This window comes from Heptranchias perlo, chromosome 14 (genome assembly GCF_035084215.1).
Source record: "Heptranchias perlo isolate sHepPer1 chromosome 14, sHepPer1.hap1, whole genome shotgun sequence".
Lineage (NCBI taxonomy): Eukaryota > Metazoa > Chordata > Chondrichthyes > Hexanchiformes > Hexanchidae > Heptranchias > Heptranchias perlo.
The window spans coordinates 30,182,190-30,209,708 of record NC_090338.1 but is presented as its reverse complement, the minus strand read 5'-3'; the positions used below and the strand labels follow the sequence as shown (position 1 = coordinate 30,209,708).

The 27,519-nt window shown below is 40.2% G+C and overlaps 2 protein-coding genes across 7 annotated transcripts in view; one reads left to right on the top strand and one right to left on the bottom strand.

Annotated features, from left to right (window-relative positions):
- Positions 1 to 622: 622 nt before the first annotated feature.
- LOC137332393 (ubiquitin-conjugating enzyme E2 A-like) lies at positions 623 to 21,372 on the bottom strand. The gene is made up of 6 exons (XM_067996193.1): positions 21,176 to 21,372; positions 16,563 to 16,643; positions 11,381 to 11,406; positions 10,424 to 10,513; positions 7,279 to 7,367; positions 623 to 3,439 (listed from the first exon to the last, which is right to left on the bottom strand). The coding sequence occupies exons 1-6, from the start codon at positions 21,217 to 21,219 to the stop codon at positions 3,311 to 3,313; spliced, it is 459 nt and encodes a 152-aa protein (XP_067852294.1). The 5' UTR covers positions 21,220 to 21,372; the 3' UTR covers positions 623 to 3,310.
- Positions 21,373 to 21,896: 524 nt separating this feature from the next.
- The window catches only part of LOC137332392 (cyclin-dependent kinase-like 4), a 76,397-nt gene continuing 70,774 nt past the window's right edge, over positions 21,897 to 27,519 (top strand). For all 6 annotated transcript variants that reach the window (XR_010965652.1, XR_010965651.1, XM_067996190.1 and 3 more), the window contains exon 1: positions 21,897 to 22,955. The gene's annotated coding sequence lies outside the window, so the exon portion shown is untranslated. The remainder of the gene's footprint in view (positions 22,956 to 27,519) is intronic.

The window sequence follows — 27,519 nt, the reverse complement described above, 5'->3', positions numbered from 1 at the left end:
CATGATGTAGAATTATATAACCAAAACAGAGGAATGCAAATCAGATGGGGTAATGATCAACTTTGGGATGTGGTCAGACTGCACCTTGAATATTGCATCCATTTCTGGTCACCAAGAAACAAGTTCAAGTGTAAAGAGCCACAAGATTAGTCCCCATTGTCAGGGGGTCTGAGTTAGGAGAAAAGACTGGAGTTATTTAGGCTTTTCAGCCTGGAATCAAGGTGATTGAGAGGTGATCTTGGAGGTATACAAGATGTTTAAGGGTATACAAAAAAACCCAGAATATTACTTTGAACTGCAGTAGAACTTGGGGACACAGATTCAAACTGCAGAAGGGTACTTTTAGGACCAATGTCAGGAATTTTTTCTTCCCACAGGGTGACAATGTGTGGAATAAACATCCAGATAGAGCAGTGGAGGCAAAAACCCTGGAATCATTTAAGAAACAATTGGATGCTACACGAGGGTGATGTTAAGATCGCTCTAGATGGATGAATCAGGATGGCCAAATGGCTTTCCTGTTGGAATTATCTTGTGATCTTATAAATAATTTTTTGCATTTATTGATAGTGAATGGCAATTACAAGCCAACACAAGTTCATTATTATTTTCATCAAAGCACTTATTCTCAAAGTAAATGTTTTATTTTAAAAAAATCTGAAAAAGTTTTTGCATCAATACATATTGTACAACATACAAGCATCATGAAACTGCAGAGCCCAGAGGGCTATAAACATTCTCGCCAATGTTACCTTATAAAAATGGAACACTAGCCCGTCAATTGCTCAATTGTTTTTCAAAAGTCTCTAAGAGGAAGTTAAGAGTAAAAACAAGGCAAAAAAAAACTACCTGGACAAACATCATTACAAAGTTGATATTAATCACCTTCTGTATAAAATACTTGTTACACTAAGTGAATGAATCATTTTTTTTTCTTCAGCAAAATAGATGGCAACCAGTTACTACTTTTGAATTACTTGCACAGGATCATAAATACATTTCCTTCACTGACTTCCTTATAAAAAGCACTGTAGAATAGAGTACAAAAATGTTTGATGCACCTTAAAGGGGGCTAAATTTTAAAAGAAAAAAAAAACATCTTTACAAAACAAGAATTAAAAGAAAATCTTTATACAGCATTAACAGAAATAATTAATTTTCACAAAACACAAAATGTAACCTGTTGAAAAACATTACAACATTCCAATAGAAGTACAACAGGCAATTATAGTATAGTTAATTACAGCAAAAGCAGAAAAAAATTAAAATATTTTCACACATGCATCACTAAACCAATCTACAAAGCTCCTCAAAGGGACCGATCCTCACCTGGGCTACCCACCTTACCATGGTAACACTCCTAGTAGTGGTAAGGCCTGTGACAATTCCCTCCTGGAGAAGACACAAAATTGTGGGTGCTTCCTACCAAGCATAACCAATAAAAATAGATGCTTTTAATGTTCTGGCTGTGAAAGGGGCTCAGTAGCTGACTTTCCTTTTTTGATAGCTGGACTTGAAAAGAGATTATCGGTCAGGAAAGCCACCTACCGTTGTTGGGAGGAGAATCTGCACCAGCATGGCATAAGAGGCACTAGTGGAGAGATTTACAAGCTAACTGCTTGCCCCATCACTTAATTTGGAAAAAAAGCTAGAAATACTCTATACATTACATTTTCATACTTGATTTTAGAAATATTTGAAAGCTTTTTTTCACTAGTGTATGTAGTTTTGCATAGCTGAAGCTAAGTATCATCTTAAAATGAAGCTCACAGCTTTACATGTGCACTTAATACACAGAACATCCCCAAGCAGTTATTTCTTCAAACACAGGAAAGTGCACCGAAGTTGTCCTCCATGTACAGTAGCCACTAATCAGACAATGAAGATGTCAAGAGGATACTGAACATTTATAAAATTACAGCAAATTAGGATTGTTGTTCTTTTTAAAAACAAATTTGATTTCTCTCTCTCCGTAGGTGTATAGGATGTCCATTATCAGTTGAACAAAAGAAACTGAAGTGGTATTTAAATTAAAAGCCTCACTTGGATGGGCATCAGATGATGAGATCAGATTTGGCTGTGAAGCTTCTATCAGATAACCTACCAACACACATTGCCCGTCTAAGCTTATGTGAAAAATGGACACTTTGTTTGTCAGCACCTGTGGGATCTCACCTCCCACAACATGAATGAGTACCTCAAGAGGGGGGAAGTGAATATTTTGAGAGGGGGAAGTGGAAGTTTTATTTTGCTGGAACAGATCTCAAGTGGTAAAAGATTTGAAGATCTCTCCCAAACATAACGTAATTGACTCTTGGAAGCTGACATGTGTATCGAACATACACAGGCTGCCATTTTTTCCTTGATGCATTCCTGAATTTAGTTGTGCTTTGTACAGAGCAGCTACAAATGAGAGATATATCAAAGCGTAGGTAGGCATTAGTCATCCATAACATGAACAAAGCTACAAATTACTACAATTCTGAGTGCACCTGAATAATAGAAGCACCTGCCTTTTGCCTGGTTTACACATTCAAGCTTTCTCCGATTTATCTGCATGACAAAGTGCTGGCTGTAAACACAGCTGCTTCCAGTCACATTGTGCCAATCAGATTTGACAGATGGTAGTTTTTCCAACTAATAAACAGATGCATTTCCCCCCTCCAAAATAAAATGCAAGACAATGTTGGAAAGTATCGTCCCATTGGGATCTAGTTCAGCTCAGTTGTACTGCAAAATCGTATGAAAAGAAAAAGCCAGCTTACTACCAATCTACAGTGAGACTTGCATGGCTGCAAAAAGCAGCTCTCCATTAAGCCAATGTCACAACAGGCTGTTCATTGTTGCTGAGCAAATTACATTGTAATTGCTTCAAATGCACTTCAGGTGTTACATTTGGTGATCAGGACACCAGCATAAAATATTGAACTAGAAGTTTAATTTAACTGATCCCAAAATCAGGATTTGCCTCGATGCAAACCAGATTTGTTGTTAGCAATTCAACACTTCACTCTCACTCATATCAGAGAGATGCTATTATGCTGGTTGATGTAAAGATGGGTCAGTGATGATGCCTAAACAAGGAAAGAGACCATAGAGTACGAGTTTATCAAATACTGCTTACAAATTCACATCATGCAACAAAAGAGCCCTCCAACAGCACAAACGTTAAAGGGTTAAAATTCCTTAAGAATGTCAGCAAAGAACTTATGCAGACTCTTCTGCCAGTCTTGTGACACTTTTGTTTTTTGCATTTACTCAGGTAAAATAATGCTTTGGGCAGTTGGCAGAGGATTCTTGTTGCTGTAGGTTAGCAGTCACTCCAGCTCTGCTCTACAATAGCAGATACCCTCTTCTCATATTCCCGTTTGTTTTCTTGGTAAAGCTGTGCAGCCTGGCTATTTGCTGGACTATTTGGGTTTGGCTCATCAAGTAGGGACTAGACAAGGAGAACAAACATTCCAGGTTAGATTTTGGCATTTCATCTCTATATCACTCAGTTTGATTTTTTTTAAAAAAAGCTTTGCTAATTGTATGTAGACCTTAACCAAAACACCACCTTCCCCCTCTCCACACCACTCTAACTAAAGCAGTGGGTAACTGACTTTCTTCCAGACCTTTCCAATGAGAATTTGGAACCAGTTGCTATAAGATCCATGACAACATCCCTGGTGAATTTTCCTCTCACTTTCACTGTGTAGCTTCCATTTGTGAACTCCCCTATAGCACAGGTCCAACTATGTTGGAGATAAATTGGGGAGAGAATTATTTTTTTACAAAAAAGGTGAGGCATGTCAGTGCTGGATAATGAAACATTTCCATTTCTTTTGGTGGCATCATGCAGTAAATTGAAAAAAAAAAATCAAATGAGTGAAGTAGGATGTACTAACTGGAGTTAAGGCACCTTGTTAAGACAGAGTAAAGGGAACTGTGACAAAAGAAGGAATTTCTGTCTTTTATATATGATTTTAAAACAGTTACGATTAGAATCAAAGCTACTCTTTCTTCACCAGATACAAAATGGGAGTCTTAAATGCTCCCAGGTGAAATGCAGCACAAACTAAATGTAGAAAAGTTTCATCAAATCTGCATCCACAATGTACCTTAACCCCAATCTCTGAAGAACACTTTACTGCACCATCCAGTCATCCTAGTAGTGAGACTGAATTTAGAGTTGAATTCTGGGTAGTTTCATGCACTAGGAACTAGGTCGAGCCTGTTACAAACTCTTCTCTAGATTGGGGAAAGAAGGGAAAGATGGAGAGGGAAAAAAGATTAAATCAAATCAAATCAATCTAGGCTTAATATGAGCGCCTCATCTTTTAACCAACTACATCATATTCAACTTTTCCCATTTCTTCATTTGCTAAAAAGTATGTATATATCTTTGTCATAATTTTGTTCTCAAATTATTTTATGAAGAAGTCTTGTGATTAGAACAGGAGCACAAGAGATCAGCAAAACCCATACTTTCCTGCCAGGTGTTTAAGGCTCAAGTGGAAGAGTTTTTTTTGAAGGGCAATGGATGTACAGCTTAGTATCAGACCTCAAAGTACATTTATCTGTCAGGGAAAATAGTTTGGGACAGTCTTGGCTAAGTTCCTAATGGATGTATGACTCCAGAGAACAAAACTGCCCTATCAGCACAATTTTGGTGACAAAGAAAAAATGAACTTGCATTTATATAGCGCCTTTGACAACCTCAGGATGTCCCAAAGCCCTTCACAACCAATTAAGCACTTTTGAATTGTTAGTCACTTTTGTAATGTAGGGAAATGCTGGAACCAATTTGTGCACATCAAGGTCCCACAAACAGCAATGAGATAAATGACCTGATAATCTGCTGTAGTAATTTTGTTTGAGGGACAAATACCAGCCAGGACATTGGGAGAACTCCCCTGCTCTTCTTCATCCACCCGAGAAGGTTGATGGGGCCGTGATTTAACACCTCGTCCCTAGACGGATGGGCAGCTGCGCAGTTGTTACCTGCCTTCCCTCTCAGCTGTTGTTAGTGAAGAGCCAGGCACTGATAATCTGCCTGTTCTTTTGGCTGCAGCTGCTGGAGGGCTGGGTGTGGGTCACTTACCCACATGGTGCAGGATACAAAACAATTCAAATTAGTCAAGTATGATATGCTTTTCTACTTTTGGGGTTAAGGCACCCAATTAAGACAGGGTTAGAGAAGCTGCCCAATTTAGAGGGGGGTGGGTCAGAGAATGCTGTTCAGGGCTAGGGGGAGGGGGCTAGCAGCAGTACTGAGGAATGGTAATTAACTGAAAAAAGTGCACAAACAATGGGAAACATTCAAACAGGTGATTAACGTTTGATCAGCCATGATCATTTTGAATGGTGGAGCAGGCCCGAATGGCCTGCTCCTGCTCCTATTTTCTATGTTTCCTTAGATAGAAGGAAGGCTGCAGTAATAGTTGGAATTTCTGAGATAAGTAATTGTAATTGAAGTGAGACTTGGAAAGAAAGAGGCATATGACAAATCTAAGGCTAATAGAAAGAACAATACAGAAAATAGAGGAAACATAAAAAACATTAGATGTGTATAAAGAAAAGCCAGCAAGTAAAGGAAAATAGAAAGGATTTTATAAAATGTAAAAAAAAGTTAAATAAAGGGTTGGGCTGATTAAGATGTGGTGGAGCAATTGGATAATATAACTATTGGTAAGTAAGCAATACTGAAAAAGTTGATGGAGCTCAAACGTGGAAAAGGCATCAGTTCTGATGGCACACACCCCAGAATGCCAAGTGAGTCAGAGAGGAATTAGCAGAGGCTCTGACCACAACCTTTCAAAAATCACTGGATATGGAGGTTGGAATGGGGGATTGCCAGTGTAATACAGTTCAAGAGGGAGAAAAGCATAAATCAGGTAACCACAGATCAGTCACCCGAACATCAACAGTGACTCAGATTCTAAAAGCTAAAACATAGGATAAAATACTCACTTAGAAAGACATGGGCATTCTAGGGTGGATTTATAAAAGACAAATCATGTCTTACAAACTTTAAACCGAGTTCTTTGAGGAAATAATGAAGTATATTGATAAAAGGAATGCAATGGATGTTATGTATGTGGATTTTCAAAAGGCATTTCATAAGTTGCTGCCCTGGAGACTTGTTAATAAAATTAAAGCTCACACTATTAAAGGGAATGTGGTACTGTGGATAGCAAGTTGGTTTAAAGGACTGAAAACAGATTAGTGGTTAATGGATTTTTTTTGGACTGGAGGGATGTAAACAATGGTATTCCACAAGGATCAGTGTTGGGATCACTGCTCTGCACAGATAGATATTATATAAATGAAATGATTTGATCTGGACTTGACTATGGGAGCACAGTATCAATTTGCAGGTGGCAAAAAAGTAGAGATCAAAATTAACTATGAAGCAGACTGTAAGTGACTTCAGGAGCACATAGTTTAGTAGGTTGGGTAGATAGATCAGAGATGACATTTAATGCAAACAAATGGGAGGTGGTAAGATTTTGAGAGGAAGACTAAGGAGGAAATGCACACAAAACGGTAAAAATTTAAAAACAGCATACATATTCAGGGGTTCAGATACACAAATCTTTAAGAGTGAAAAGATAAGACGCTCAAACTGCAAAAAAAATTGGATCCAAGGTTTTCTAAATAGAAGCATAGATTATGAAAATAGAGGGGTAATACTAAACCTATACAAATCATTGGTTAGAATATTGTGCCCAATTTGAATGCCCTATTTTAGGAAGGATGAAAAGGCCATAGAGAGGGTACAATAGGAATGAGAAGCTTAGAGAATGGAGAAACTGGAACACTTTTCCTTAGAAATTAGAAGGTAAAGAAGAAATCTAAGAGATATTCCAATTGTAAAGAATATGGATACAGTAAATAGGGAAAAATTATTTCTACTGGTCAGCAAGTCGGAAACTAACGGGCGTCAACTTAAGATCACCAAAATAGTGAAAGGAAAGGCTAGGAGAATTTATTTTCGCAAAGGAATGCCTTACCAGAAACTACAATAGAAACAGAATCCATAATAGCTTTTAAAAGGGAGGTAGATATTTAAAAAATGTAAAAAGGTAGAGGGAAAGAGCACGGGAAAGGGACTAAATTGATAGCTCTTTCAGAGAGCTGGCACAGGAGTGATGGGCCAAACGATTTCCTTCTGTGCTGTAAAATTCAATTATTCTAAATACTTTACACTCAAATTATACATCTACACCTTACTTAATTTGCTGATTAATGACAGAACCCTAGCTTTCCAGAAAAAAAGGGAGAGAAAATTACCTGAATAGATGTTAAAATTGATGAAACATCATAGGTTGGACTCCAGCGATTCTGCAGAATGTCTAAGCATATACTGCCATCTGCATAAACTGAAAACAGAGAACACTGCAGGAAATGTTGTTTCTCACAGTAAAAAAGTTGATGACGCTATGTGCCAACTGCAGCCGGCCTATTCCTTTGCTTTTGGAATATTTTGTACCAGCAAAATGTTGGCTATTGGCCAGGCTGAAACTGTAACCAACATTGAGGTGATGATAAGCTGCGTTTGCAGTAGCAAAATTTGTTATAGAGAGAAGGTGGTAATTAGCAGGGCACATGTGCCATATAGCTGAAGATGGTACCCTTGGAAGGTGATGAAATTGATCCTGGGTTGGAAAATACCACACTGTAGGCCAAAGCTGAGACGCTGGGACTGCATACAGGAAAACCTGAATGGAAACTTTTGGAAATAAAACAGCAGGCCTATCAGCATTTAAAAAGTTAACTTGGGTGTAGACCCTTTGTCAGAAATGGGAAAGTGGATATGGACAGACAGCCATAGGAGCAAGCATGATGGAAAGGTGCTGTGACCAGCCTGGACCACAGTCATAAGTTGCCTATGCAATTTTTAAACCAGCTACTAAGAAAGTGCACAGAAGCACACCAGGTATGACCTCCACTTAGCACTTCCCCACAGCAACACAGGTATGATTGGGAATGCAGAAATTGGAGAAGCACAGATAAAAACATGTGCCTGCATTTCACAGCACCAAGTATTGATGCTCCAATGCACTGCACTCTCCTCCAACTCCCTTCAATAATTAGCATTAGTAAAACTCCATAATGTGAACAAAGATACCATGATAGCAAGCACAAAATAAAATTGGTTTAGGATTTGTATGACATGTTCAGGCTTTTAAAATTGCCACTAATCCTTCATTCCCAATTCTCTATGAACCAGACCACAAAAAAAAGTTTCAAAAACCATTGAGGATGATATTCAGGGACTGCACTGCTGTCCTGTTCCTCGCATAATATACCGAATATCATCAGAAAGGGCTGTACAGGTTCTTATAAAATTGCTATCTAACATTGAATGTTAGTGTCTGCCAAGTCACTGCCAGAAAAGGAAAATTCCACATTCATTGCATTTATTGTGCCCAGAGGAAGGCTGACAGCTCTCTACAGAGCATCCCATTAACAAAGATTTAACCAAAACCTGAAACTTTATTTTTACTAATTGCCAAAGTTCCTCCCCAAGTACCTGTCTGAGACGGTACTTACCAGCTTCAAAATCAGAGTAGCAGAAACAACAGTTGCAGGCAGAGGAATAAGATACTAATAAAGCCAGGGAACAAGCATCACACGACAGTTCCAGGCCTTAGATCAATAAAGATTGAGTGCTAAACAAAGAACATTCCCTTTAAAAGCTTCACTTAGGACCCTTTTGGCTGGCATAAAGGATGTTTTCATCCAATCAGTCATTGTTGGATTCCAAGTCAAATCCCAGAAGTGAAAGGTTAGTGTGCCAATTCAATGAGCTATCCAGCCCCCTCGCCTTGAGCTTTTTTTTAAAGCCACAAAACTTCTCTCTCTTAGCTGCCGTGATGTGATGCCACGTGGCAAAATCTGGCAACTGGAAAGAAATCCGCAGTGATCATGGAAGATAAACTGCAGTGCTTAAACAACATCAGATACGTTACAACAGAACACTGCATCACCCAGTGTCTGAATGCAAGATCGCTCTGAATCCCCAAAGTGAATTCTCAGTCTCACCTTTTCTTCTGTTGGGAGGTGGAAGCACCAATCAGAGATCAGATGTTTCCCCACAGTGACAGCAAGGGGGGAAAAAAACTACCATTAAAAGAAGTCACCCCAGGTCACTATTATGCACATTCTGGAGGCTTGTTAGAGTGACCTTAACAAAGCTCCAGGACAGGTTGTCTGTCCACTTTCAACTGAGGATAGCGTGTGGGCCAAGGCAAAACAAAATAAATAGATGTTTGGGAGTGTAAGATCATGGAATTCAGGTGACTGTATAAAACATTCAGCTTCACCTTAGCTGCTTCACATAATCTAAAATTCTTAAAATGAATCATTCCTTTGCAATTCATATAGCACGTATCCTTAATACTCTGCATTAGATCTTAAAAGCAAAATTGCAGTTAAATTAGTCTGTGTCACACACCATTCCTAGCTTTGACGGGGCAGGGGGGGTTAGAAATGACCCTTTTATCAACCATCAAAAAGTGGTCGAGCATGGCCTGTGAAGATTCTTCCTCTGATTCTCCTTCTCTTCCCCTCCACTGGGGAAGAGTGTTTTGTACATCACTACAGCAGCAGAGGAATCTTGGGGAACAGAGAATAAAACCTGCAAATTTCCACTCACTGAGTTGTATAGTGCTCCAATACACATTATCATCCAATTATTCTAGATTCCAATATACTGCATAGTAACTCGGTTTAGTTATGATCCCGTCAGAATATATTCTGGAGTTTTGCTCAATTATCCTCGTAGGTCAATGAGAAGTTTCAGGAACTTTATCTTTCTGGAGTGTGATCTGTGGTGAGAGATTAAGTGCATTGGGTAGCATACACGACAGGGCAAGTTGTACATGTCTATGGAAGGACTAGGTTCTCACTCCATGCTTCCTTACGCACACCTCCTTACAACTCAGCATTTTGCAGGTTTCCTCTTCTCTTGTTTGCAAGCTGCCCTGATGGCTCAGTGGTTAAAAACTCTAGTGTGGTAGTGAACTACATAGATAAAGAAAGCCTTAGGGTTTGATCCCCGGTCTGTACAAAGTTAGCCAAAGTCAGCTGGGGACAGTGGTGGAGGCAAGGGTTTTTACAATTGGTTTCAGTGTCCCCACATTTGTGGGTGGGGAGATTCCAGAAAGGGGACTGACATGATGGTTCCCACTTCTAATTTTTATCCAAAGATCCTTACTGGAAAGGTATATAAAGCTACAGGGTCAGACTCTGCTGTAATGGCCTCCATGGTCAATTATCTAATTTATACTAACTAGGCTCGCACATGAAAAATGGCCAACTGGGTGAGAAACCAGAAAGCTGTCATGGTACTATATCTCATTTTGAGTTGATGACATCTTAAGAAAAAAATGAATTGACAGATATATATTGTACAAGAATTTACAACACTTACCATTTGGATGGAACATTTTTGACACAAATCTAACAGTTGGAGGTTTATTAGGGTATTCTTCTGTAAATTCTATAACCAGTTTGAAAGTACCTGTAAACATTATGAAAATAATTCTCTATTGCACATAATATCAACACAAAACCTCAGCTATTAAGCGAGATAGTAGTCATGAATTAGAACTATTATCCTCTCATTCCATCTCCCGGGTATCTTTACTCAAGGAAAACTTTGAGTTTGCAATAAAAAAAAATTAAAATCAGGGAGTAAATATTCCTTCTTACTAAAATACCAAAGAAGTATTTCTGCAGTATGAAAGCAGTTGTAAAATTCTACATATCAGACACAGTGATATACACATTCAAGCACCAATTCATAAAAGCCTCATAAAACCTCTCTTCAACCATGCCTTGCTTCTCCCCTCCCTTAAAATTCCTGCTTGATATCCACCTCTCCCCTGTAAAATACTATATAAATGTAATTTGTTGCTGCAATAAGTACAGATGAGTCCCAAATATAAATGCAAGTTTAGCAAAAGATTCATTTTATTTTTAAAAACTTTTTCTCCCTCTCGATATTGCTTCTCCTGAAATAAGCAGCATCAACATGCACAGTATCCTTTTAATGCATGATCATTGGGAACTTGTGCATTATGGTGCTTCATGTCATTAGTGCCCTATAACCTTCTATACATCAAGAGCCAAGCACTTTTCTAAGAGTGCATTAAACCAGCCCAGTGACCCAACATGCAAACACACCAACAGGATATACAGCAGGACATGGGTCCATACTTGCGATTGTGAACACGTTAAGTTCTCAATTTCAGCTGCACAAGCTGCCAGATGGGGAATGACGTGTGGTTCAAGGAACAGAGACGATTAATCTCCCCCCACAATTTTCCCAAATTAATTAACAAAAAAAAATGGAATGGCTTTATTTTGATCAGCAATGTTAACTTACCATCTTCAAATGGTGTTCCTTCAGGCCTAGAAGTAGATGAAATCAGGAAGTGAAAGAAAACAAGCATTAGAAATATTAAAAACACATGTCACATACACCCTAAGGAGTAGAAAATAATACACTGATGGAAGATTTGTAGAACTTTTTAAAATAAGTTCAGTAACATACTGTACTTAAATTATAGTTAATTTGCACAATTTAAGTCTTCTCTGCTGCATGCTGTGGGTGAGCAACTGAGTCATCCAGATTACCTTGACAACAGACATGCTCATGATAGGCCACATCAACCTCCCACTATTATTCTGAATTGGCTCCAAGTCGTGCCTACCCAGGAATGGTTATAGTTAAAAATTTACTGGAATAAGTTTGTAAATATTGCTCCTCTGTTCTGGGTTTTCAATTGCATTCTTAATAGGATCTGCCCTAGTTTAGATATTCTCAGATTCCATAGAAGTTAAATCACACTAACACCAATGATTGGAACAACATAGCAACTGACATTACTATTTTTTCCTTTATTTGTTCTAAAAAGCAACAGTACAACATCTCCTGTCTAAGGGCCCCCCACAGATATTTTGCCCAATTTTCTTCCCTCCTTTCCTAAAACCATTGACTCATGCTGGGGTACAGCACCAATGCAGCAGAATTACCTTGCCCCAATGTCCATTTTTCACATGTAAGCCTGGACAGCGAGTGTTGACAGGCTGCCCAAGCACGTGACGATCACTGCCAAGCTTGATTCGGTCCTCACCCAATACGCAAAAGTGCACATTTCATTTCCCACTGGGGGGGGGGGGGGGGGGGGGTCACAGGCTAGTTATAAGGAGCAGCATCCTACAATGGGAACAAGGAGTCTAACTGATGTCTGGCAATAATGGAGATCTGGCTCAAAAAAGGGCAGGATTGGGTACTAAATATTCCTGGATGCAAGGTGTTCAGGAAAGATAGGGAAGGAAAGAAAGGGGGGGGGGTGGCAGTATTGATTAAGGAGAATATTGCAGTGGTGGAGAGAGAGGATGTCTCTGAGGGGCCAAGGACAGAATCTATTTGGTTAGAGTTAAGAAACAATAGAGATGTCATTATACTACTGTGTGTGTTCTATAGGCCACCAACTAGTGGGAAGGATATCGAGGAACAAATTTGCAGGGAAATTACAGAGAAGTGCAACAGCCATAGAGAATTGATAATGGAGGACTTCAATTATCCTAATATAGACTGGGAAAGTAATAGTATAAAGAGCAAAGAGGGTGAGGAATTTTTGAAGTATATTTAGGAGAACTTTCTTGACCAGTACGTTTCCAGCCCAATGAGGAATTGCTTAATCTGGTTCTGGGGAATGAGATGGGTCAAGTGGAGCAAGTGTCAGTGGGGGAACATTTAGGGAACAGCGATCATAGTATCATAAGGTTTAGATTAGCAATGGAAAAGGACAAGGAGCAATCTAGAGTAAAAATACTTAATTGGAGCTGGGCCAATTTCATTGGGTTGAGAACGGATCTGGCCCGGATAAATTGGAATCAAAGACTGGCAGGCAAAACTATAATTGAACAAAGGGTGGCCTATAAAGAGGAGATGGTTCAGGTACAGTTGGGTACATTCCCATGAGGGAAGAAAGGTAGGGCAACTAAAGCCAGAGCTCCCTGGATGACAAGAGAGATAGAGAGTAAGATGAAGCAGAAAAAAGGGGCATATGACAGATGTCAGGTTGATAATACAAGTGATAATTAGGCTGAATATAGAAAGTTCAGAGGGGAAGTGAAAAAGGAAATAAGAGGGGCAAAGAGAGAGTATGAGAACAGTTAACATAAAAGGGAATTCAAAAGTCTTCTATAGGCATGTAAACAGTAAACAGGTAGTAAGAGGAGGGGTGGGACCGATTAGGGACCAAAAAGGAAATCTACGCAAAGAGGCAGAGGTACTAAATGAGTACTTTGCATCTGTCTTTACAAAGGAAGAAGATGCTGCCAAATTCACAGTAACAGAAGAGTTAGTTGAGATACTGGATGGACTAAAAACTAGAAAGGCTAGCTGTACTTAAAGTAGATAAATCACCTGGTCCGGATGGGATGCATCCTAGGTTGCTGAGGGAAGTAAGGGTCGAAATTGCGGAGGTACTGGCCATAATCTTCCAAACATCCTTGGATACGGGGGTGATGCCAGAGGACTGGAGAATTGCAAATGTTATATCCTTGTTCAAAAAAGGGTGTAAGGATAAACCCAGCGACCACAGGCCTGTTAGTTTATCCTCAGTGGTGGGGAAACTTTTAGAAACAATAATCCGGGACAAAATTAACAGTCACATGGATAAGTGGGGATTAATTAAGGAAAGCCAGCAAGGATTTGTTAAGGGCAAATAGTGTTTAACTAACTTGATTGATTTTTTTGATGAGACAAAAGAGAGTGTCGATAAGGGCAATGCGGTTAATGTGGTGTATATGGACTTCCAAAAGTCGTTTGATAAAGTGCCACATAATAGGCTTATCATCAAAGTTGAAGCCCTTGGAATAAAAGGGGCAGTGGCAGCACGGATACGAAATAGGCTAAGTGACAGGAAACAGAGAGTAGTGGTGAATGGTTGTTTCTTGGACTGGAGGGAGGTGTACAGAGGTGTTCCCCAGGGGTCGGTGCTAGGATCATTGCTTTTTTTCTTATATATTATTGACTTGGACTTGGGTGTACAGGGCACAATTTCAAAATTTGCAGATGACACAAAACTTGGAGGTGTAGTGAACAGCGAGAAGGATAGTCATAGACTTCAAGAGGACATAGACAGGCTGGTGGAATGGGTGGACATGTGCCAGATCAAATTTAACACAAAAAAGTGCGAAGTGATACATTTTGGTAGGAAGAACAAATAGAGGCAATATAAACTAAATGGTACAATTCTAAAGGGGGTTCAGGAACAGAGAGATCTGGGGGTATATGTGCACAAATTGTTGAAGGTGGCAGGGCAGGTTGAGAAAGCGGTTAAAAACGCACATGGGATGCTGGGCTTTATAAATAGAGGCATAGAAAGTCATGATGAACCTTTCTAAAACACTGGTTTGGCCACAACTGGAGTATTGTGTCCAGTTCTGGGCAACGCACTTTAGGAAGGATGTGAAGGCCTTAGAGAGGGTGCAGAAGAGGTTTACTAGAATGGTTCCACGGATGATGGACTTCAGTTACATGAATAGACTGGAGAAGCTAGGGTTGTTCTCCTTAGAGCAGTGAAGGTTGAGAGAAGATTTGATAGAGGTATTCAAAATCATGAAAGGTCTAGACAGAGTAGATAGAGAGGAACTGTTCCCATTGGCGGAAGGGTCAAGAACCAGAGGACATAGCTTTAAGGCAATTGGCAAAAGAACCAAAGGCGACCTGAGGAAAAACGTTTTTACACAGCAAGTGGTTATGATCTGGAATGCACTGCCTGAAGGGGTGGTGGAGGCAGATTCAATTGTGGCTTTCAACATGGAATTGGATAAGTACTTGAAGGGAAAAAAATTGCAGGGCTATGGGAAAAGGCAGGGGAGTGGGACTAGCTGGATTGCTCTTGCAGAGAGCCGGCATGGACTAGACGGGCCGAATGGCCTCTTTGCGCACTGTAACCATTCTATGATTCTATGTAGTATCCCAACACAGCCCAGGGATTGAACATGGGACAGTCCCAGTCTGTATGGTTAACAAGCACGCAGTTCATTTACCTACTGAGCCAACTGGGTCAGCTCTGAAAATTGTCTTTTAAGAGTCTTCTGTTTTTGTTTCAATTGAATTGCTGAATTATCTGGAATCAACAAAAATCAAAGTGGAAAATGATTTATGATAGCTGGTTACTTTAATAATTTGCATATAACAATCAAAGGATCTGTGCAACTTTTAAAACAAGCAAATTACAGCTCTCCCCATAATTTGTGAATAAATGCTTCATGCGTGCAATACAGAACAGAGACAAGGTAGTTCCTGGATTACATCCCTTCTTAGATCAGAGTTAGTTAATCTTAGCGAAGCAGCTGGAGGGAGCAATACAATTAGCTTCAGCATTCTTAGGCTAGAGAGAAGGGTAACAAGAAAGACTACCAAGGTTCTCAGTCCTCAGTCCTCATCAACATCATTCTCTAGCTGGACTGTGCACATGTGTGGAGATTGGATGAGGACAAGATCAAGAATAGCTGTAATATTCCCTGTACAGGATCACCGGTGAAATATGACCATTTGGATGAAGAACCAGCATGAGTCAACATCTTAAGGAGAAAATTGGAAATAAAACACGAGCACATTGCCCACCATGTCTGTAAAAGTGCTCTATCTTTTTCACTGTACTTGTTTTGTAATCCATAAAGCATTCCGTATAAATACTAAACTTATTTTGGTATTAATGTACTCAAATCTGATCTTTTTTGTGTGATTTCTGCATTTTAAATAAAGAGATATTAATGCCTTCCAAGTTGAGAATGGTATGATGGTTCTATTTCATACAGCAGCTACCCTTAAAACTCCTCTGGGTGGTACTACTGAATTTGGTAGCAAATTATAGGAAGCTTTGTGCTGTGGACTTGTGCCTACTAAGAAGTCAGTTGTGACTGCTCTAAACTCATTTCATGTAGGATTCTTACAAGCTGCAGACAGCAGATTCTCACTCTGTTAGTCTGAAGCTGGATTTGAATCCAGGCATCAGCAGTGAAACAACAATACATTAACCCACTGCACCACCCTTCCCCAAAATAAAGTTTAAAAGCTTGAAGAGCTTTGGTGTAAAATTATCTATTCTTGGTGTATTTTAGCTATAATCTTTAAGTATTGCCTTGCTTTATATAAGGGCTGTATGATACATGTAAAGCCCTTGATTAAATGAAGGATAATTTTCTTTTTGCTGCTGGTTTACTCCCCCCCACACAGACCTCAATGACCCAACAAAAAACACCTAAGTTCCAATTCAAAGCACTCACTTAGGGAACATGCCGTAATATGTGAAAAGAAGTCAGTGAGTGAATTGAACAGAGACAGGCGCTTACCATAAAGTATTTAATCAAACATTCTCCCTCTTTTCCAATGGTAGCAGCAATGAGTCGAGTGGCTGGGTGCTCGAGCTCTGTTCAGTCTTTTCCAGAGAAATGCTGATGTTTTGTCTGGACCCATCCCTTATTTAACACTAAAAGCAAAGCAACGTATACCACCCCAATCCACTCTGCCTCCAATTACTCACCCAAATATAACTGCATTCCAGGACATTATATTATTGTCAGAAGGTGCACCACTAACACCAGCCGGAGGATCCTCTTGCAGCCTAGTCAGACACAATACATTTTAAAACGCAAACGTAATACTTCAGGTTCATTAATGATCACTTGTTATAATAAGGCTTAAGCAGTATAATAAAAAGAAAATTACACCACTCTCAGTGGGTCTTGTTGCACTGTATGAGCCATTACACACACATTTCCAGAGGGCATGGCATGCATGCAACTTGTTGATTAGTCATATGCACTTGAATATTATATTATATTCAAATTCACCCATCCACAAATGATTCGCTCATCATAAAAAAACTTGGACCAAACAGCATTTAAGATGCCAACCGTGCAATTCATCTCTCCGTACCAAAATAGGGAAGGCAGAACAGACCTGTCTCCCAGGCATCAATGAATTATGCTCAGGGCAGCCACTTGGCTGGGTGCCAATTTTTTTCACTGTCCAAGAGCAGCAAATCGCCTAAGATTACAGACTTGCCGTGTTCTGCCAACTCCTGTGGCACAGCACAACAGCCAACTAATGCTGCCTGTAGCCTCTAACACTGTCCCATATTTTGTCAGTCTCAGCGTTATTTTATAATATTGATGTTACTTTAGAATCAGAGTTGAACATTTTAATTTACCGCATGATTATAAACCCTCCCCCTTCAGCTAAATTTCCACTTAGGATGACTTGCAATACAGTGCTCACAAACCTTAAGGGAAATGAAAACCAACTCATGGCTACAGGAATTACTGGAACATCCTCCATGTTCATAATAGTCTCGAGGTAGATTCTAAAACAAGTTATTTTTAGAAAATGGGCAGTATAAATAGAGGCCGTGCTTAATCACTTATGGGATTAAACACAGTTAAGATCTAGTGTCCTCTATTTAAACAAGTCAAACAAGATATTGGTTGATTGATATTAGTTTATGACATTTGTAAATGTCACATTTTTAAATTGCTTTCAACTAGTTTCACAATATACTCGTTACAAATAAAGTGGTGTACAAAAAGCACACAAAACATCATTCTGGTTTGTTTTTTTTGTGATGAATGAGCATATTCTTTTTGTATGAATTATGTTTGATAGTGTTAAATCTGCCTCTACAGGAACATCATGGGTTAGTTGCAGGGCAAGACTCTCTTTGGGTTAAAAAGACCAACTGTTGCCTCCATATGGCATCACAACTGAGATCAGGAAGCCAAATCAGGTGAGTGGGCATGAACCCATATCACACCATCCTATGGAGCTGTAGCTTTAACATACTGGTCCACATTATTGCATTTTCAATAGTTCCACAAAAATAACTGGTACCTAATCTACAAACAATTGTCCCTTTTAAAGAATCAATACAGAGGCTCTTCTGATGGCTCAAGACAAGACAATTTACTTCTGAGCCATACAGACTAGTAGGTCCAAGGTTCAATACCCCAGTCTGTGCTGAGTTGGGGTGGCGGTAGGGCCTCAATGCCCATGGGTAAAGAAAAGAAAGGGGAAGAAAATAAATTACAATCGGCCAAGGTTCCAACTCTTGTAACTACCACTGGAAATGCATGTGTGGGGAACCTGTGCAGGAAAATGATCATGCTAGTCATTGATATCCTACACTGTCCAATAGCTTATAGGCATTCATTCTCACAGTTGACACATGAATCACGGATACTTGGGTGAAAGATCATAGCCCAGAGAAAGAGTCGAAGTCTTGGGGAGGAGTTAAAGTTGGAGAGAAGACAATAAAGATTATTTTTAAAAAGTCAGACAACATTGTGAAATACAGTGAATAGATTTACAAGACTTAATTCCTGATTCAACAGGGAGCATAGGAATACAGGACTGTCACCAAAGGAGATGAGGAATAGTTCTGAGTAGTTCCTTTACATGAATCTAAACAAAGACGAAAAGTGAAATGCCTTCTTTTCCTGGTATCCCTGCAACAAACACAATCTGTGGCTGAAAAGGCAGATCATTTGTTTCTAGCCCTTCACCAATGCTGCTTAAACTGCCCTGAGAGAACGCACATCTGAGATTATGAACTTAATGTGTTTGTGGGGAGAAAAACCACTACTGCAAGTCTACGTCTCACCACTCTGTAGCGTACTGAATTTAAAATCCTCACCCACATCTACAAATCCCTCAGCGGTCTCACCACTCTATCTCCAAAACAATTTCCAGCTTTACATTCCCTCTTGTGCCCTAAGTTTGGCCTCCTTTAAATATTCCCTTCCTCCGCTCCACTACTGTGACAGAGCCTTCGGTCGTCTCGACCCTGCTCACTGGAAGTCCGTTTCTCTTCTTTTCTACCCGCCTTTCAAACCCTTCTCAAAACCCGTGTCACCTAACTCTCCCACAAAAGGCTTGGCCTCCAGCCCTTCTCCCCTCTGTGGAGTATCAAGAGGTTTCTATACTTTATTAAAAGGTGCTATGTAAATTCAAGTTATTGCTATTATATTGCTGTTCTTCAGCAAGGTGTCTTTGCCAGTGAGGTGGCTCCAAGATGAAAAGTGCACAGATGTAAGCAAGGAACCAAGTCAATCCTCTGTGGTAGACTCAATAAGCTGATCTTGAACTCTGCAGTACCCTGGAGTGGTATTAATGATTGAGCAGCCAACCTGGTCATTAATGGAACCTGGAGGGGTAGACCGTCACTGCCCGAGACACTTTACACTTGCCTGCAAATAACCATTCAAGGCAAAGCGCTAACTGGACAAGCATTAAGCTTCTGGTAAGCTGCAAGGTTTTAATTGATAAAACTCCAGCAGTACCCTTGTGCACATTGAGAGGGGGAAACACTAAGGCTGAGCTCCACCAGGCTGTGCCTAATCTCTGGATTTGGGTATGAGAGATGAGCGCGCACTCAATATTGGGCAAATGTAAACCTTACAAAAGAGTGCAATTTCTTAGTAGCTTTATTGAAAGATGCATGCCAGACACCTAGCTGATGATAAACAAGTGACTACACTTCAAATTAATTGATTGGTTTTGAAGAGCTTTGGGATGAACTGAGGATATGAAACAATATAAATGCAAGTTCTTTTTTTTTTTAAAAAGTGAACTTCCCAAAGTTCACAGAAGAAATAAAAGTTTCAAGGCATTCTGGCAGCACTTGTATCCAAATGTTCCCTTACCATCAACTGCCACTAATACGGTTGAGTTTCACCTTGTAGCTTTTGCATGGTATGAAGAGGAACTTAAAAAAGATATTCTAGTTGCATCAGTTGCACAGGAAGTGCACTGTACAAAGAAAACATACTGCTTGGGTTATAAATCGCACACACACATATAATTCTACATACCCAGCTGGAGATTTTTTTTAAATCACTGATCACATCATGTTCAGTGCTGCCTCTGGACTGAGTGGTTGGAGGTATTTGCACTATGTCCACTTGAACTGTGAAAACACTCAACAGTTCCATTAGAAATGTTTCTTTCCAAATGTGGCTAGCATCTGGAGGTCATTTTGAACTACATGACAATAGGGTGAAGTACTGGTGGTTATACATGTCAGCAGAGTTGCTAGTAACTTGAGGTGAAGTTAAGAATCACACCAGAATTGTATTCTGATTGGATAATGCATTCACGGAATGCTGCACTGTTAATCAGCCAGACTGACCAGCAAGGTCCCTGGATCAACCTCCAATCTGTGCTGAATGTGATAATCTCAGCTTGAATATAGTTCAGGCATTATATTTGGCTTTAGCAAAATAAATAACTTGCACTTAATAGTGCCTTTAATGATCTTAGGGTGTCCCAAACCACAACACCAATTTGCTAGTAACCCTTGCTGGAAAGTGTGTGACAGAATTGCACCAGCACATATTGTCCAGGCTCACACATGAGGGATAGCCACCTAAACAAGGCAGCAGCCTGGCATCTGTGGAATCACACACCCAGCAGGGGCTCACACACAAGGGATGGCTACCTAGACAAGGCAGCACCCTCTGCTAGCATCTGTGGAACCAAACATCCAGCAGGAGCATGCATTTTTAGGAGAGTAAATGGGGGGGGGGGGGGGGGGGTGTACTGCAAAATGTAATATATAAAAGCAAATAAATTCTGTAACAACACTGATGTTATTTCTGCAATGTTAAGGAATAACATGCTTAAATCAATTTTAAGCACATCTATTTTATTACCTATTATACAGAACAAAGGAAATGGTAAACCCGCGCTTGCTGGCAGAAATTTAACCTTGTGTTCGGGCACCCTTTACTGTGGTAGAAAAAATACTAAGAGACAAAATCAGCAGTTATCAGTGCGGCTGATACAAATACTGTATTTTGTCGACAACCACGGGGCTAGCCCACTCCACTCAAAGTGTGCCCACATATATACGCACTCTGCATTTTACCAGCACCACAGGTCCGGTGCACACCAAGCTCTACCATCACCAGAGGCTTGATACACACTTAAGTTTTACCAACATCCACAGACATGGCACACACTTGTGCTTGAACAACACGAGAGTAGGCCTGGCACACACCAGTTTAGCCATCATCCACAGATTGGGCACACACCAAGCCGAGGCCCCGGAGACGCCCGGACACTTTACAAACTCCCATACGCGGCCCAGTTAGTTTTCACCTTTTAAAGTCCCTCATCAGCCGCCGTCTCGCCGGAGTGGACATAATGTCGAATAACCAAACCGCAGGAAATCACTATGCGGTTATTTATTTAAATGTTTCCAGATCCACAGCAACAAAGAACCCAGAGATCCACCCGCTCTGTTCCTGTTCCGGCTCCGACCCAGCGCCACTCCGCTCCCCCTCCCGGTAAACAGCCAACCTCCGGCTCCGTTTGGTCCCGGCCAGGCCCGGCCAGCCAATCACCACCCGGCACGAACTTACCCGACCAATCGCTTCGCCGGTACTGCCGCCGTGACGACCAATCACGTTTCAAAACTGGTACGCCAATCAAAATCAGCCTACGTCCCTCACTAACCAATCATAATTCACCCAATCACTGATGCCAGCACAAATCGAACAGGAGAAGAGTATCGCGGGTTAGCCCAGTTTCACATGGAGGGGGTTATTTATCTACGGACATTTGTATTTAACATTCTTTGCTGGGTCTATCGAAGTGAATTTTTCCCCAAAAGTTCACATCATATTGAAGCATAATTCTATTAGGGAATAATCTGCTTTATACAGGTTATCTTTTAATCTGTTCTATGTGCGAAAAATGCTGACCCCCCCCTCCTCCTCCTCCTACCGTAGATAAAACCGGCGCGTCACCAAACCCTGAGCTCACTCGGCTTCTGAGAACTACAGGACGTCACTTGGCAACGAAGGTGTGGCCTGGGAGACGGGCCGCTCGGACGAGCACGTGGTGCCCGGACCGAGAGTGTAACCAGAAAGTATTGCGCTGATTTCTCAGAAGCCCAAGTGGTTGTGTTTTTTTTTTGGGTGGGGCGAAGATTGTTAAATATATTCAAGCGAGCCTGCTCTCTGCTTAATTATTCTGAAGTGTTAGATTGAAGAGGGGAGTGATTCAGGGAAGCTGAGGGTCACTCCTTCTCCAGTACCTGTCCTTTAAATTGGGAGTAAATACGTTAAAAATATATGAAGACCGTTCGGAACGCAGCAAAGCACGCCCGATTTGTTCTCGGCTTGTTTTAACCCGCCCTTAATAAATATATTCTGCCCCACGGTTGACAAGATGCTAGGAGTGACATTTAGGACGAACAACAGTGATGGACAGGCAACCCGTGTCAATGTATAGAGGCAACACGCAGGCAAACGGGGCGCATTTTTTTAAACCGAAAACGAGTGAGCGGTTTTAACTCCTGATCACCCGAGTGGCACTTTGCAACGCCGTCGTGTTAGCAGCAAAAGGGGGAAAACGAGTAACAAGTCTGTCGGGCCTGTCTCCTCCCCTCCATTTTCCAAAGGTGGAGACTTGAAAGCAGAGCCATGGGGAAGACTATTTTAAATGAATCTTCTCTCTTGTTCGGTGCCTCACGTCCTGCTCCGATCGCCGCTCTACACTCGGGTCTACGTATAACCCTCGGCGGACTCCAAATTCCGTTGTTTGTAGTAACCAAGTGAGTTGCTATGGGAGCGGGTGAGTGCGGAGTTAGTGCACGGTGCGAACAGAAAGACCAGATCAGAACCATTCACAGCAGTACGATGGGTGTGGGACCAAAACGTGTCTCTTGAAGTGTTGCATTGAACCCGGTCAAATTGAAAGCAGAGCAAATATTGCGCCTGCTGGGTTTTAACCAACAACCGGATGGAATTTATTTGCTCTGCTAAAGAGTGATTAGAGAGAAGCATCAATACACGAATCATCGCAGGATGGATGCGACTGAGCACCACGTTAAACTAATTCTGGATTTTCAATGATTGAACTCCGTCTTATGTAGGTAGGTTATGTAGAAAGGTCCCTAAAATCGAATGCAGATAATTTGTATTCAGGGGTTCTAGCATTAATTCGTTTAATGCACTTCATCTACCAAATCCTCAACTTGTACGTCAGAGGAATGGTATGCTCCAACCAGCTCTGCTTCTCAAATTGTTGCAAGTTTTGCTATTCAACTATAAATAATAAGAAAATCAAAGTATTTAAAAAAAAAACCTAATCAAGTTCCAAATGGAGTCAAGACCAAAGTGTAGTCTTCAGGTGAAGTGGAGCTAGAGGACGCGGGATAGTTGGAACAGGGTGTGCAGAGGTAATTCAGTACCTATATTAAAGTCAAACATTTTATTAGTGTTATATTCCTATTATAAATTCCTATATCCATATTTATAATGAAACTATGTGAACGTGTCACATTGTAGTTACTTTCCTACCAGCTGCAGCACCTCTACTGCTGGGTGTGTAATTACAGTGTATAAAGTTTAAATAAGCAGTTTCCATTATAAATGTGTACACAGGAACTTTAATGGCAAAACTGATAGGAAGTGTGTGTAGATGAAAGATTATTTAATATATGATTTTATGTTTGAGACCTCTGCATCAATTATCCTCTGCCGTTGTGTTGTTGCCTATTGAGACGTGCATTAAAAATAAATCAAGCTGTCATTTGTAAAAAAAATCCAAAGCCTCTGTTACAGTTTTTGGGTTTTTACACTAGATTTTTTTTCTAGGTTTCAGCATCACTCTACAAAGTAGACCTCATGTCCCCTATGATCTGGAATGCAATATTTTCTGCCCAACATCAAGTTAAACAACAGCATGAAGCAAGGATCATAACAGAACCCTTGCCTCATGTATAGCCCACTGAAAAATATCATGTGCTGTCACTTGAAGTCTCCTCTCTCTTTGGAAGATGGATTGATTAAGCACTCCACCAAGATAAGGCACAGATTTTGGGCCAATAGCTGGTTTATTTACATAACGTACAGGAATGAACAGTACCCAGTTTAAGAATATATACCGTCCTACACTCTTTTGCTTATGAAAACAATAAAGACACAACTTACACTCTCTCCAAACATGGGCTGCATGTCTATCTTAAGTCTTGAAAACTGAGCTGGCTCAGATTTTAAAGTACAGACAGCCTTTTCCTGTTGTCAGTGAAATCTCAGACCACTCTGGCCGAGAATCCTAGCAATACAGAAATATTCTAAATGTAAAAATACTTGGGCAATCCGTGACAAAATCCAATTTACCACTGACTTTGCACACAAAAATCCAGAACTCCCATAAGAAGGAAGGACTTGCATTTATATAACACCTTTCACAAATCAGGACGTCCCAAAGCGCTTTACAACCAATGGAGTACTTTTGAAGTGTAATCACTGTTGTAATGTAGGAAATATTCAAATACATAAATACTTACCCTTTGCAAAAACAAATGGCTGCCTGTCTATACCTCACCTAACTTTTGCTCTCCACTTTCTGACGTAGCCTGGTCTTGTCCAATGCCATTCTTGACCATTATTACTAGTCTTCTGTAAAGTTGAACATAATTCTGAGTCTAAACCTCAGTGAGATTTTTTTTAAATTGTTAAATTCATCATCATTTCAATCCTATTACCCATTTTATTTCCAAACTGCAATTCTGCATAAGATAACAGCAATGAATGTTTCATAGTTGCTTTAAGGAAAATTAAGTTTTTTAAATCTGCATTTAGTAGCTTATTTGTTGTATGTTAATGACCTTGGGATAAACACATCTATAACAGTAACTCCCAGAAACCAACAAGTTCACAGGCAACCAGCAGTGGGGAAAAAATAAGACAGATTAACAGTCTCCAGTTCTCCAACTGCCCTCCAATTGATAAAATTGGTGCTAACAACCTCCAGTCCTGCTTTCAAACTGATCTGACTAGTTCTCATAGTCTTCAGTTTTGATCTCCAATTGATCTGATGGTTCTGACAGCCTTCAGTTCTGCCTTCCAATCAGTCTGATTTTGACAGCTCCAGTTTTAACTTCTGAATTATCTGAATGTTTAACAATTATAAATTTCAATCCCAGTGCAAAAAAAACCTATTTTTTTCTTGTGAAACAGTAACAAGCTGACCCTTGGATTGAAATGTTGACTGTAGCTTGAAATAGTGACAGTTAACATCTACCAACGTTATTGGTGTTTTGCACCATGGACCTTCACATAGGGTTTTTAACGGACTTTACTCAACCCATCTAACCTCTGACAATTCTCCCTGCTCCCCAAGAAAAACTGCAGATTACCTAACACACAAATGCACTAAACATCCTCCTCTGATGTGGCATTTCCATGTTCTTCACAGTTTAGAAACCATCACAGCATTTGATATATCACTTTTTCCTTCTAACTCTTAATCTCAATAGTGTAATGACATTATAGAGATAGAGATAGATATATAGATAGATAGAGAGCCTGTAATGCAGAAAACTGCCCCAAAGGAAAAATAAAAAAATGATGAGAGTTAGGAGAGGTGACTAAAAGCTAGGTTGAAAAGATGAGCTGAAGAAAGTTTTTAAAAAGTGGAGATAGAAGAAGACTGTTGGAAGGGTTTAGGGAAAGAATTCCAGAGCAGTTCAAGAAGGTGGCTCAACATTTCAGGGCAACTAGGGATAGGCAGTAAATACGGTCTTGCCAACATTGCCCATATCCTGTGAATAAATGAAAAAAGTACAAAATGGCAATGCAATTCAAGTTGCAATAACATGATGTCATTTGTGTCAAAAAGGTGTAAAAGGCCAACATTTTTCTCTTCCCTAAAATATTAACCAGCATTCTTTAAGAATCACACACCTGAAATATCAATCCTGTGAGCAATGAAATTGCTGGTTGCATAGTGCATTCATTAATAGAATTGATTGGATTCAGATTCACACCAATGGTTATCCACACAGTGAGTTTCTGAGAAAGGATGTCAAAACAGACCCAGGCAACAACAGATTCATCAGTTTCACATCAATACCCGGTGAAATATTGGAATTGATTATCTGGAGTAAACATGAGGATGAGCCAGTTAATATCATAGTATCATGGTATGGTACAGCAGAGGAGGAGGCCATTCAACCCTTCATGCTTGTGCCGGCTCTTTGAAAGAGCTATGCAATTAGTCCCACTCTCCTGGTCTTTCCCCATAAATTTTTTCCCCTTCAAGTATTTATCCAATTTCCTTTTGAAAGTTACTATTAAATCTGCTTCCACCAACCTTTCAGGCTGTGCATTCCAGATCATTACAACTCGCTGCATAAGAAAATGTTTCCTCATGTCGCCTCTGGCTCTTTTGCCAATCGCTTTAAATCTGTATGCTCTGGTTACCGACCCTTCTGCCACTGGAAACAGTTTCAGAAGAGGAAGATCCTGCCTGGCCGATGTCCTCATCCTTTTTGGGGAAGTGACATTCCATGTACACTGTGGAAAATCTTACAAAAGGGAGCACCTAGACTTCCAAAGAGCTTTTGACCAAGTTCTGCAGGAAAGGCTATAACGCAGGCCTAAAGCAATGGAGATAAAAGGCAAAATCTGGCAATAGCTTAGAAATGGACTATAAGGTAATAAGCAGCAGGTGCTTGTTAGGGTAGAGGGAAGTCCTAAGTGTAGTGCCTTAGTGATTGGTGTCAGGACCTATTGTTTCTCATTTATATTAGCTACTTGGATTGAGAAGCTCAATGTAAACTGGTCAAATTCACAGACAATACCTAATTGGGAGGGGTAGTTGAACCGGAGGAAGTAGCCTGGAAACCACAAAATAATCTAGGGGTGTTAGTAGACATGGGACTCAACACGACTAATTACTGCAGGACAACAATCAAGATAGTAAATGTTATAGAAAAGGTAAATCAGGAACACAACTTCAAATTAAACTGTGACAGTAGGACAAAGGGACACAGGTTCAAACTAGTGAAAGTAAATTTAGGTTTGATGTTGGGAACTTCTTTTCATAAACTAATCAACAAGTGAATGGACTTTCGAGTGGGGTAGTGGATGTGCGTAGCTGGAATTATTTAAGAGATGGAGGCTCTGGATGGATGTATGAGGAAAATGGGCCAAATGACTTTCTTCACCTGTATCTAAATTGTGAGCAGGCGTGCTAATGGCGAGGCGCAGAGCAAAAGCAAGGTGTCCGTCCATGAAAGAGGAAATTATGTGGGTAAATAAGGCTGCTTTATACACTTCCCAGCAAACAGTTACAGAAAAGTATTGGCAGATGCCTGGGACAAGTCAGACTCAGGAAATTACACGATGGGGAGGCAGGCTAGAGGAGGAGAATTTAAAAGTTAGTTTAAAAAAAGAAAATAATAACCAGTTCTCCCACAGAAAAAAACTATCTTGCCCATTCTTGCTTTGTCCTGAAGTTTCTTGGTATTTCTTGATTGACATTTAGTTTAGGAAAGGATGTTAATTGGCCCAATTTTCTGCTGAGTTTGAAGACCTAGAAGGTGAATGTCTGATTGAAGTAATGGAAAATTACACTAAATTTTAAGTACCTCCTGCACTGGTGGCCATTATTTGTGTGTTAGCCTTGACAGTGAGTGTCGATAGACT